At 40.3% G+C, this 12,950-nt stretch overlaps 1 protein-coding gene across 2 annotated transcripts in view; it reads left to right on the top strand.

Annotated features, from left to right (window-relative positions):
• Nucleotides 1–12,950, top strand: part of prdm5 (PR domain containing 5) — an 82,945-nt gene that overhangs the window by 19,425 nt on the left and 50,570 nt on the right. For both annotated transcript variants that reach the window (XM_041790772.1, XM_041790771.1), the window contains exons 9-12: nt 2,421–2,505; nt 2,593–2,750; nt 3,179–3,272; nt 10,549–10,709. In XM_041790772.1, the coding sequence (XP_041646706.1) occupies nt 2,421–2,505; nt 2,593–2,750; nt 3,179–3,272; nt 10,549–10,709 (498 nt within the window). The remainder of the gene's footprint in view (nt 1–2,420; nt 2,506–2,592; nt 2,751–3,178; nt 3,273–10,548; nt 10,710–12,950) is intronic.

The following is a 12,950-nucleotide window of genomic DNA, read 5'->3' as shown; positions in this document are numbered from 1 at the left end:
AAAACAAAAACCTGGTAGAAGTAGAAAAAGAAAGATTTCAAAGACTCTTAATAAGTCAGAAACACCAGTCGTTGAATATTGTATTCCAAAATGGGTTTACAGTTAAACTTGGCGGAGAAGGCTCGGCTCAAGATGCTCCTTGGGTCGGTCAAGCAGCATGCTTTGACTCTCCTGGGATTGCATGGCTTGAAGCCTTCATATGGATAGATACATTAATGACAATGCATATTCAATACAATAGAATAAGTTAAAAAGCAATGAATCCATAGTATCAGGAATCTGAATGAGGTCGCAACAAGCGTTATTCTATAAAAGAGGAGGCTGGGGTGGAGGAGGTTAAGCTTTGCCAGCAGCAGCAGCATGGTGCATCAGCATTAATTGGTTAATGCCATCATGATTGGATGAGGAAGCTGAAAGGCAATAATTGGAATCACCCGGCCATCAGCTGATCACGGCCTAGCGTCTGACTATGAGTCCTTAATGAACGCCAAGCTTCATAAAGAAAATTAGTAAGAGATGTTTCTAAAGCAGGGATTTTCAAATGTTTTTTGCTCAAGGCACACCTAAGATTAAACCAAAATCTGAAGAAACACCATCTTTATTTCCATGCAATATCGCATGTTTAGTTCACATAGAAGTGTGATGCATTGTCGTTCAAATTCTCAATGCACACCTTAACAATCCTCAAGTCAACATTTGAGAACAACTAAATTACTCAAAAACGTGAAAATTAATGTTTTTTGCAGCCTACATTTTAGCCGCTCCAGCCTTCTTCAGAGTTGTTGATTCAAGCAGTCTGCTGTATCAAATCAAAACCTTTTTTACTTGTTAATAGTCAATTTTACCAACCTTGCAAAGCAGATGGATACACCTATTTCTGTGTTTCTCACTGGCGAATCCATCTCACAAAGCTCCCATCTGAATCGTTTGGGCCCGGTTAGAAAGTGACGAGACTAATCAGCGACAAGGGGCAGTACTTTTGGGTGTGGCGGAGTCGTGATGTAAGCAACCAGTGGCAAGAGGCCAGTGCAATTATGGCAGAAGAGCTCAGCGTGGATGCTGCTAAAGCATCAGTTTTATTAGAGCTTGATGACATTTCTTCCTTCAAAGAACAAAGAACAGCAGTGAGGTGCTTTTCTCAAAACGACAAAAGTCGTGTACTGACACGTCTACAGCCGCTATGACTCATGTTATGCAGTTCTCTATGGAGTTTACTCCTCGGTAGGGGCGCACCTCAGTTGTGACTACATCACGTGTTTTGTTGCTCTGATTGGCCCGTAAAGATGTAACAGACAGAACGTTCATCCAATCACCCTTTAAGTTTTTTTTTTCAAAGGCTCTGCCCTTCCCAAATGCCATTTATGGAAGGCTTTCCTGATGGATGTGTGAAACACATCCATCTAGCATGCCAGGTTACAATTTTACACCAAATTTTCCAAATTGTGTGCATAAAAAATAAAGGCACAGTGTGGAAAATACACAAACTACTGCAAAAAAAAAAAAAAATTAGTTGTGTAAAAGGTTGTCCAGTTTTTGGATGCCTTATGATTTTATTTTAAACATATACTATCATTTTCATTATTATTATTATTATTATTATTATTATTATGTAAATCATTATATTATCATCACATTGGAAATCTTAATCATTGATAGAATCCAAAAACCCCAGTGCAAACATATGTTAAAGTGTCTTTGGTTGTTGTAAACTTGTTTAAATCAGGCGTGGTTTTGCAAAATCCCAAAGCACACCTTGACTTGACTCGAGCCACACCAGTGTGCCTGCCACTCCATTGGAAAATCACTGGTCTAAAAACCTTAGAACAACTGCTAAGATGCTTGTGAATAACTTCACCAAGTTGGGAATTGTAGTCTCAAAGAAGACAATCACTGGAGCCCTGTACAGTGAAGGACCAAGAAGAACTTGACTTCTGCAGAAGAGACACCTTCAAGCCAGATAGGAGTATGCTAAGGAGAGCCTGGAGAAAGATTCTGCATACTGGAAGCGTGTCCTTTGGTCAGATGAGGCCAAACTAGAGCTCTTTGGTGGTGGGAATACTGTGCTCTGGGGATGCTTCAGTGGGTCTGGAACTGGGAATCTTATAAAGAAGAAAGAAGGATATGTGAAGATTTTAAAGAAAACCACAAACAGTCTGGGTCATTGCTTTGTCTTCCAGTACCACAACTACCCAACACATCCGTGTCTCCTGGTGAAGACCAAAGTGAACGTTTTTGATTGGCCTTCACAAAGCTCTGACTTGAATCTCATTGAAAATCTGTGGGGTGAACTGATCCAGAACAGTTTGCAAGATCATTTTATAACTTTTTCTACCCATTATTTGCCATTTAAACTCAAAATAAAGCACATTTAAGGACCTTAGTTTGAAATTAAATACTATATCTTTCTTTGTGTTCTCCAGGTACATGAAATCTTTGAATGCCATGCGTGTGACAAGAAGTTCATTTCTACAAATCAGCTGAAACGCCACATGATCACACACTCAGGTAAGAAAATACTGTGTGAATACATTGGTCCTTACCTGTATGTATCATCTTCTGTTTACTTAAACACACCTGCCTTTAATGGTTTAGAAAAGCGGCCGTACACCTGTGAGATCTGCAGCCGCTCCTTCAAGCGTCTGGACCAGGTGACGGCTCATAAGATCATCCACAGCGAGGACAAACCGTATAAATGTAAACTGTGTGGGAAAGAGTTTGCTCACCGCAACGTCTACAAGAATCACAAGAAGGTGAGGGAACAGGGTGTCACAATTGGATATAGATGTTTTTTTCTGGGGAGAGATATTACTTAAAGGTGCGATGACTTCAAAGCTGCATTTTTTAGCTTGGCTGTAATCAATCAGGGTCTCGTTGGTGGCTGTTATCTGTGGGGTCTCTGGCCTGCTCCACCCCGAGGTCCCTCGTGTTTTCTTTTGGGATTGGCGTGTCACTCAGATAGATAGGTCTGCCATGGGGAGGGGGGGGCAGAAAAACAGAAGCACTTTGAACTTAAAGCCCCTCAAGCTGCTTGTCTTCATCAAGTCAACAAACCAAATCAGCCACGGAGCCTCAGCCTGATCCTCCGCATCAATTTAAGAAGCTTCATCAGCGTCCACGCTGAGGTGGAGGGGCCTCTGTTTACTCTTTATAAACATGCTGATGATCTGTTTCTCTGCAGACCCACTCTGAGGAGAGACCCTTCCAGTGTGAGGAGTGCAAAGCTTTGTTTCGCACCCCCTTTTCTCTGCAGCGTCACCTTCTCATCCACAACAGTAAGTTTGACTGTTCTCTTATCAGCCTGCCTACCACAAAAACACAACATAGACTTTAAATGAAACTTCCAGGAAGCAGCTAAATGTTAAGCAAAAATCTAGTACTCAGTTGTCAGACCCCCTTCACTAAAAAAAAAAAATTATGTTGCAGCCTGATGCTACAGCAGAAAAAAATCATTTTTATTCTCAGTAATCTACACTTAGTAACCTATCATGACAAAGTAAAAACAGAATTTCAGAAAATTTTTCAAACTTATGAAAAATTAAAAACGGACACATCACATTGGCATAAGTATTCCGGCCTTTTGCAAAAACTCTTGAAACGTAGCTCAGGTTCCTCCCATTGTTATGGATCGCTGCTGAGATGTTTCTCCATCTTAATTGGAGTCCACCTGTGGAAAATTGAATTGATTGGACATGATTTGGAAAAGCACACACCTCTCTATCGAAGGCCCCACACCTGACAATGCATATCAGAGCAAAAACCAAGCCATGAGGTCAAAGAAACTGCCTGCAGAGCTCAGAGACAGGATTATTGACAGGGACAGATCTGGAGAAGGATACAAAAAAGTCTACTGTTAGTTTCCCGAAGAACACAGTGGGCTTCATAATTCTTAAATGAAAGAAGTTTGGTACAACCAGGACTCTTCTAAGACCTAGTTGCTTGGCCAAACTGAGAAATCAGAGAAGAGCCTTTTTGAGATAGGTGACCAAGAACCGGATAGTCACTCTGACTGAGCTCCAGAGATCCTGTGTGGAGATGGGACAAAGTTCCAGAAGGGCGATCATCACTGTAGCCCTCCACTGATCTGGGCTTCCTGCAGAGTGGCTTAGATGGAAGCCTCTCCTCAGTGCAAAACCCCTTTGACTTATATTTGGATTTTTTGGATTACACAAGTTAGTGGTCATGCAGCAAAATCAGAAATTTCATTCACTATAAAGTCTAGAGATGCACTGGTGTGATACTTACCCCGGTGACAAAAAAACATGAACAAATCATAGGGCATGATCAGGTAACAAAAGCTGTGTCTGCTGACTCCCTGAAACCTGTCAGGCCTCTGTGATGACTCTGTTCCTACCACTGAAGGCTGGTTTATACTTCTGCCAATGCTGAAGTGAGCCAGCATACTTATGTGCTGGTGTGTCTGTATTACTCTGCAAAACTCTGCAAAAATGCAACCATTTTAGGTAATACTTTTTAGCTAATTCCTGGTCTCACTGCAACATTTTCTAATTATAAATAAGTAAAAGAATCTCTGCAATCCGGAGAAACAGCTTCATATTACCAAAACGTCATTCATTCATTTTTACATCTATCACTGATGAACCGGGCTAATGTGAGCCTTCAGGCTCTGCTTAGTGTACTTCAGATCAGGTCCACATAATCGTCAGGAAACCGATTTGTGGCCAAATATCAATGTCCACTATCAAGGAAACAGCATGGATCTCTGTTGAGTCCAAATGCCTCTGGTTTAAGTGGATATTAGTCTGTTTTTTCTTCCATTTTCACCGACTTCAGCAGCTGTGATCAGCAGTCCAGCTGAGCAGTCGTGCAGAAAGTGACGTCAGTGCAAACCCTCTCTTGTGTTGGATAGGTAAGCTTTGCATTCCTACTGAAAGGTGCCAAAAAACAGGACGGTACAGGTCCTTTCCAACTTTTGACAATGCAAATAAATGTGTACTGTACTAGGGCTGAACCATTTGGGAAAAGAATCTAATAGCAATTTTTTTCTCCAGTACTGCAATTTAAGATGCAGTTATTTTTAGGTCCCTTATCTAGTATGTTATTTGACAAACATAAGCAGAAATCATTCTATATTATAACCAACACATTATTAGAAAAAATATCTAATTGGGATTTTGGCTCATATAGCAAGTTTGATATTGATTGCTATACTGAAGGGATGATCTTTTTTTTTAATTGTTATTCTCATTTTGATTTAGAAAATCATGTACACAAACAGGAAAAGTAGGATTTTAGTAAACTATTCTGAAAAAAACAGACAATTATATGTATGCATAATGTGGAGAGCATGAAATCTCTTCTGTAAAAAATTGTATGAAATTGGTATTTTGACACTTTTCAGGATAAAAGAAATATTGCACTGTCTGCGATTTGAAAATTGCAGGAGGCTGTAATGTGATTTCATCTAATTTGCAATTAATTGCCCAGCCCTGTACCGTACTGTACCAAACTGAACTGGACCACTCAGTGGAAACGACTTAATAACATTCCTAAAGACATATTCAGACACTGGAGGCCACCCAGTGCTACCCAGCAGACCGATCACAGGGCTTGTGGTCTACATTGTTTCAACACAAAGCTGATGAAGTGCACGTCGGCTACCTATAGGCCTCTGCAAAGGGGTCAGGGCTTGGCAGACAAATGCCTCTAAATTAGGCTTTTTGGGACTCTAAAACTTTTAATTGTTGTGATCTCTTGGCAAAAAGCTGGTCATGTAAAAAAACTTTGCATGGATGCAGCTTTTGACTGTTAGGAGTTTTAGAGACATATTTGCTGCTTTTTTGATTATGGGTTAGCTAATTCGAGGCAGTAAAAAGCAGTAATACTCCAAATACAGCATAAATTAAAGCTCTAATTTAAAAAAAAAAACAGATAGATTTTATCCAAGGCTGATCAAGTGGCAACTGGACTGGTTCCATGTAATATCTAAAATCATAGATTTTTGATAATCTAGCATTAGCCAAAGATCATACCGGAAAAAAACAAGGCTGCTGCTGCAAAAGCTTTGAGTGAATCAGTTTGAGAGTTTTGTTGTTTTTTTGCTTCTGAATTCAACTTTTCATTTGCAAGAGAGAGGGATGTTTCATAGTTTGAAGTTGTAGCAGAACAAGAAGTTCAAAGGGGAATGAAATGTCCTTGAAATATGATTTTTTTTTTTTCCATTTTTTACTTTGTTGTTTGGTATTTAAATTAGGTTTGTCATTTTTCCTTTTTAAATTGCAAATAGAAAAATGATTAAAGTCCAATTTATTACTCAAAGCATTTTGTAGATAAATGAAAGTGGAATACATTCATTAGAGTTGTAACAATCTTCATTTTATTTAGCAAGCCGAGTGTGATTGGAGGGTTTATTTTACAGACCGCTGACTAATCCCTACCCCTGTGAATATTTTCATTAATAACAGAAATTATAACTCAATCAGACTTGCCTCCAAGGACTCATTAGAAGCTGTTCAGGTGGTTTCTGTGCTGGAGCGTGTGCAGGATGCAGCACTAACCCTCCCATTGAGCCTGATAACAAAGAGATTGTAAAGCTGGAGGCATTTCCTGCTGCCGTCTCAGGAGGAAGGCTATATAACACCAGACCTCATGTAATATATCCAGCTCTGGATGCTATGTGGGGCGGGGGATCGAGTGTGTGATTTCACTGAAAGTTACAAACAAGATGTGTCATGTCTGTACTTAAGATTTAAATTTAGAATTAAAAAAAGGGATTTCTTGTACCAGGCAGGATTACAACTTTGGCTGGGCTTGTTAAAATCAGGAATTTAAACCGTTTCCTCTTCTTAAAGGCTTGAGTAGTCTACCCTTTTTAAAAGAAACTTTTACACTACAATAGAGTCGGACTTTTATTCATCTGCGGACAACTTTTGAGTCATAGAGCCTACAATTTTATGAATTTACACAGAAGCAGCCTAAAACCTGGTGCTTTTACTGCAGAATGCAGAAAACACAATCATGTAACTATAGCTATAGATGGTAAAGACCCAGAAAACTACTTTCATATGTTTTAAAACTTCAATGCAGGGAAATTCTCTTTATTGATGATTAAGATAGATTATAATTGTTTTTACTGATAGCTAAAGTGAGAGAGAAAGAGTGTTGATGGATGACAGATTAACTTTAACCTCCTACGTCCCAGCATCCTCATATGAGGAAATTACATTTTGGGTTCCCTGCACCGTTACACTTAATTTTATTGAGCTCAGACCTGTTGGCCTCATTGGTGGACACTTTGTCTGCCATCTTGGGATCACAAAATCAGTTTCCATTCAAGTCTATTTGTTCAGCATTCACTTTGTTGCTAGCTTATTTATTTAATGTTTGCTACATGATGTAAAAGAACAGAAAACGATCCAGTATTACCTGAAAGGGAGCCTCAGAGAAGACACGGAGAGCTCTGTATGACGTGACAGCATGTGTAGAGGAATGTTTAAATCTGGTAGATTTCAGATGTTTGCAGCAATAATATTAATATGGAATTAAAGGGGTTCAGTACAACGATGCCTTTGGTTCCCACTGCACAGACCTCCCAGTGTAGGTAGCCTGTGGGTGATTTTTGTACCCTCTAACCCCTAATCAGATTGGCTGTCCCAACATTAAGTGGATTAAGAGCACTGATGCTGGTAGTGGCTAGGTGGACGAACCCATCTGCTCTTTACCAGAATTGCCAGATTGTCAGTCTGAGCTGTCAGGTGTTAGGTTGGATAATTATCATGGAAAGCTATTTAACCTAGATACAGATCCTTGTGCAGCTGTCAGTCGGAGGGATTTTCCAAACAGCTGCTCAGTTTTAACCAGAAAACGCCAAAAATAAAAATGTCTCATATGTCAGCGAAACCACTGATGAATAGATATTTTGGATCATTTGGATCATATTTGATTTTTTTTAAAAACAAGTAAGTTCTAATCCAAATAATTGTTTCTCTTTTCCTTCTGAGATTATGAGAGTAAATGCTTTTTTACCTCCACCAAGGAGGTTATGTGATCGGCAGGGTTTGTTAGTTAGTTTGTTAGTTTGTTAGCAACATAACTTAAAAAGTTATGGACAGATTTTGATGAAATTTTCAGAAAATGTCAGAACTGGCATAAGAAAGAACTGATTAGATTTTGGGAGTCATCCAGATCACTGTCTGGATCCAGGAATTTTTTTAAAGGATTCTTTACTACTGGGAGATAGGGCTAATAGTGGAGGTCTGCGCTCTCCAGGTGCGTTTCTAGTATTAGAAATGTTTTCATAATGTCAGGAAAAATGCTTTGAGTCAGCAATCCTTTCACCTATAGCTAAGTCCTCTGTTGTCTGAGAGAAGCACTCAGGGTGGGAAGGGAATTCCTGCCTCTCAAGTTCAGACACCTCAGGGTCTTCATCACAAGCGAGGGGAGAATGGAGCATTAGACTGATGGATTAATGATGTATCGGTGCAGCAGTGCTGCAGGTGTTGTTGCATTAGATAGCGGTCTAAACTGGCTGTAAGAGACAGGGCATGGATCTCTGAGGGAAGGAGATCGGAAAAAAGCCTCTGCATCTTTTCATAGAAAGGAGTTGGTTGAGGATGCTTCCTGGTCACTTCCCTTTTGCTATTTGCAGTGTTTCCCTCTTTTGCCATTTTTTTTGCCACCTTTGGCCCATTTAAGCTGCCTTAAATGGGACTCTTTGCTGCTTTTTGCCAGTATTTCCCACTGTTTTGCTGCTTTTCTGTGCTTTAGTTAACCTTGCAAAGCAGATGGATACGCCTGTTTCCATGTTTCTCACTGGTGAATCCATCTTGCAAAGCTCCCATTTGAACCGTTTGGGCCTGGTTAGAAAGTGAAAAGACCAATCAGCAGCAAGGGCAGTACTTTCAGGTGAGTCTGAGTCGACAATTATGGCAGAAAAGATTAGCATGGATGCTGTTATAGTGCCAGTTTTATCAGAACTTGACGACATTTCTTTGTTAAAAGAAGAGCAGAGAACAGCAGCGAGTTGTTCAAAAATGACAAAAGTCGTGTACTGACATGTCTACAGTCGCCATGGTTCGCATTATTCCTGCACATGTGCACCTTGGTTGCGTCTATGTCACATATTTTGTTGCTCTGATTGGCCCATAAAGATGAACGTTCATCGTTCAAATCCTCTGCCCTTTCCCAAATGCTTAGTATTGAACGTTTTCCAGATGGATGTGTGAAACAAATCCATCAGGTTATGCTTTAGTCACTTTTCACTAATTTTTTGCCATCTTTTTGACTATTTTTGCAACCTGTAACTCATTTTTGTCACTTTTTTAAAACTTGTTCTCCCTATTTTTTCACTTTTCACCCAGTTTTTGCCATTTTAAGCCTCCTTCACCCCTTTTAATCAGTTTTTGCCACTTTTTTGCTGCTTTCTGACCATTTTTATCCCCTCTAACTTACTTCTTCTCACAATACTACAGGACTCAAATCATCAAGCTGGTTTTGTCACTGATGCTGATTTGCATGCAGTAAGGATACGTTGTTAGCCTAATGCCACTATAACCTGGCCCTGGCTTAATGGAGGGAAAGGAGCGGATGGGTGAACATCATTAAATTCTTCTTTTACAATGCATACATCAATACAAGACACAGAGTGCATTCAGAAAGTATCAGAACCCCTTCACTGTGTTCACTTTGGTTCTGTTGCAGTCTGATGCTACAGTGTCTCCATTATTAGCTGACCTCAGGCTTTGAACATGGTGTAATACATGCACAGCCATCAGTTATTAGTAACTTAATAAATGCAGGATTATAACGCTTGTCCCATGAGCCTTTGCTCTGACATAGCTGTCTAAACTCAAGGCGACTACTCTGTTGGGTCACTACAGTACCATGATAATGAAAGCTTTATGTAAGGGTGTCGTTGACATTAATTATCGTCAACTGGATGTGTGGATTTCACAGAAACATAATGAACCTCAGCTTTCACTGGTGTTCTTTTTATTAAGCTGACCATCATCGTCCTTGGTAATATGAGAGCGAGCACAAGCTTATAGCCATTTGCTCCTGCCAACCACACAAATACACAGGCGAACACACTCTCCAAGCTCGTCTGTGGAAATTGAATGATCTCCATATAATGGAAACAACCACTCTTCAACAATAGAGGCTGTTGTGCGGAGCGAGGAGCAGAGGCGTGAAGGGAAACATGGCGCTGCTCTCTGTGAACAGCTGACACTGTCTGAGGACTGTCTGTCTGCACTTTTAGTGCTTTTCACAGAAGGATTAATAAAAAAGCCATGTTTTCTGCTCTGACGTTTGGATGAAACATATGGCAGAGCAGTTAGTTTTACTGTTTCCCCTGGGATGGCAGCTACAAATACACAAAAAGGACGACTTCTGTCCCAAAAAATAGAGCCAGACTTTCTACAGACCATTGTTTGGGGTTGTCTGCTGCGATGAAATACTCCTCTTTGTGTTTTTCTGTCCGCACAATCGGCCCGCTGAAATTGGTTCCTCTCTTGCTGTGCGTGATGGCCGTGTGTTTACAGACTCAACAATAGATAACTGAAATGGTTCTTACAAATGTCCCTGCTGCAGGTGAGAGGACATTCAAGTGCGACCAGTGCGACGCCACCTTCAAGAGGAAGGACACGCTCAACGTGCACATACAGGTGGTGCATGATGGCCATAAGAAGTACAAGTGCGACCTGTGTGAGAAGGCCTTTGTCACGCCGTCTGTCCTCAAGAGCCACAAGAAGGTAAATACCCAAAATAAAAAAAGACCTCAAACTAGACAACCTCAATCATATGCCATGATTGCGTGGCTTCAAGAGCTGTTATTTTGTCCCTAAATTGAGTTCAAGCTGCAGTTTTATTGTATTTATTTTGAATGCATGCAGTCCAAACACAAGAGTTCAAAAATAACTCAGAAAACCCTCCCAGAATGAATTTAAATTATCCTGAAGTACAACATAGAAGAACAGACAGCCACTATCTTCTTCAACATTTTTAATTAAAGGTAAGAGGCACGGCTCCAGTCTGACTTCTCTTTTCTGCATGAACCAGGAACCACCCTGAAAATGAATCCTTACAGCCTTAAAGTGGAAAAATGTTGCTTCTTACTTACAGTCGCTAGAAAAAGTATGTGAACCCTTTGAAATTTCTTGGATTTCTGTATAAATTGGTCATCAAATGTGTTCCGATCTTCATCTAATTCACAACAATAGACAAACACAGTCTGCTTAAACTAATACTGCACAAAAAATGATATGTTTTCATGTTTTTATTGAACAAAACATGTAAACATTCACAGTGCAGGGTGGAAAAAGTATGTGAACCTCTAGGCTAATGACTGGTTGACCCTCCTTTGGCAACAATAACCTCAACCAAATGTTTCCTGTAGTTGCAGATCAGACCTGCACAATGGTCAGGAGGAATTTTGGACCATTCTTCTTTTCAAAACTGTTTCAGTTCAGCAATATTATTCGGATGTCTGGTGTGCATCGCTCTCTTGAGGTCAGGCCACAGCATCTCAATCGAGTTGAGGTCAGGACTCTGACTGGACCACTCCAGAAGGTGTATTTTCTTCTGTTGAAGCCGTTCTGTTGTTGATTTACTTCTATGCTTTGGGTTGTTGTCCTGTTGCATCAGCCATCCTCTGTTGAGCTTCAGTTGGCGGACAGATGGTCTTAAGTTTTCCTGTAAAATGTATTGATAAAATTGGGAATTCATTTTTTCCATCAATGACAGCAATCCATCCAGGCCCTGAGGCAGCAAAGCAGCCCCAAACCATGATGGCCCCTCCACCATATTTCACAGTTGGGATGAGGTTTTGATGTTGGTGTGCTGTTGTTTTTTTTTCTCCACACATAGCGTTGTGTGTTCCTTCCAAACAACTCAATTTTGGTTTCATCTATGGACAGAATATTTTGCCACTAGTGCTGTGGAACATCCAGGTGCTCTTTTGTAAACTTCAAATGTGCGGCAATGTGTTTTTTGGACAGCAGTGGCTTCCTCTGTGGTGTCCTACCATGAACTCCATTCTTGTTTAATGTTTTACATATTGTAGATTTGTCAGCACAAATGTTAGCATGTGCCAGAGATTTCTGTAAGTCTTTAGCTGACACTCTAGGAGTCTTCTTCACCTCACTGAGCATTCTGCGCTGTGCTCTTGCAGTCATCTTTACAGGACGACCACGCCTAGGGAGAGTAGCAACAGTGCTGAACCTTCTCCATTTGTAGACAGTCTGTCTTACCGTGGACACATGAACATCAAGGCTTTGAGAGATACTTTTGTAACCCTTTCCAACTTCATGCAAGTCAACAATTCTTGATCGTAGGTCTTCTGAGAGCTCTTTTGTGCCAGGCATGGTTAACATCAGGCAATGCTTCTTGAGAGCAGCAAATTCAACAGTGGTGTGTGTTTTTTATAGGGCAGGGCAGCTTTAACCAACACATCTAATCTCATCACATTGATTGGACTCCAGGTTGGCTGACTCCTGGCTCCAATTAGCTCTTGGAGAAGTCATTAGCCTAGGGGTTCACATACTTTTTCCACCCTGCACTGTGAGTGTTTAAATGGTTTGATCAATAAAAACATGAAAACATATCATTTTTTGCACGGTATTAGTTTAAGCAGACTGTGTTTGTCTATTGTCGTGACTTAGATGAAGATCGGAACACATTTGATGACCATTTTATGCAGAAATCCAAGAAATCTCAAAGGGTTCACACACTTTTTCTAGCGACTGTAGTTATGGACATCATCAAACGCAGTCAGCTGTGTAAAAACTACCTCTAAAACTGGAAAAAGTGAACACATATCATAGCTTTGCCCCTGATCAGCATTGTTTGCATTATATTTCTGCAAAAGTTCAAATCAGAGTAAACTTGATTATCATTTCCTCAGCCATGCAAATGCTACGATATGACATACGGGAGCGCTGAAAAAATTGTTGTACAGTTAGATTTTTATGCAGGATTTTCCTGCATTATGAGAG

Source organism: Cheilinus undulatus, linkage group 7 (assembly GCF_018320785.1).
Source record: "Cheilinus undulatus linkage group 7, ASM1832078v1, whole genome shotgun sequence".
In the NCBI taxonomy this organism is placed as follows: Eukaryota; Metazoa; Chordata; class Actinopteri; order Labriformes; family Labridae; genus Cheilinus; species Cheilinus undulatus.
Note: the sequence above shows the minus strand (reverse complement) of the source record. Positions and strands in the feature narration are given on the sequence as shown.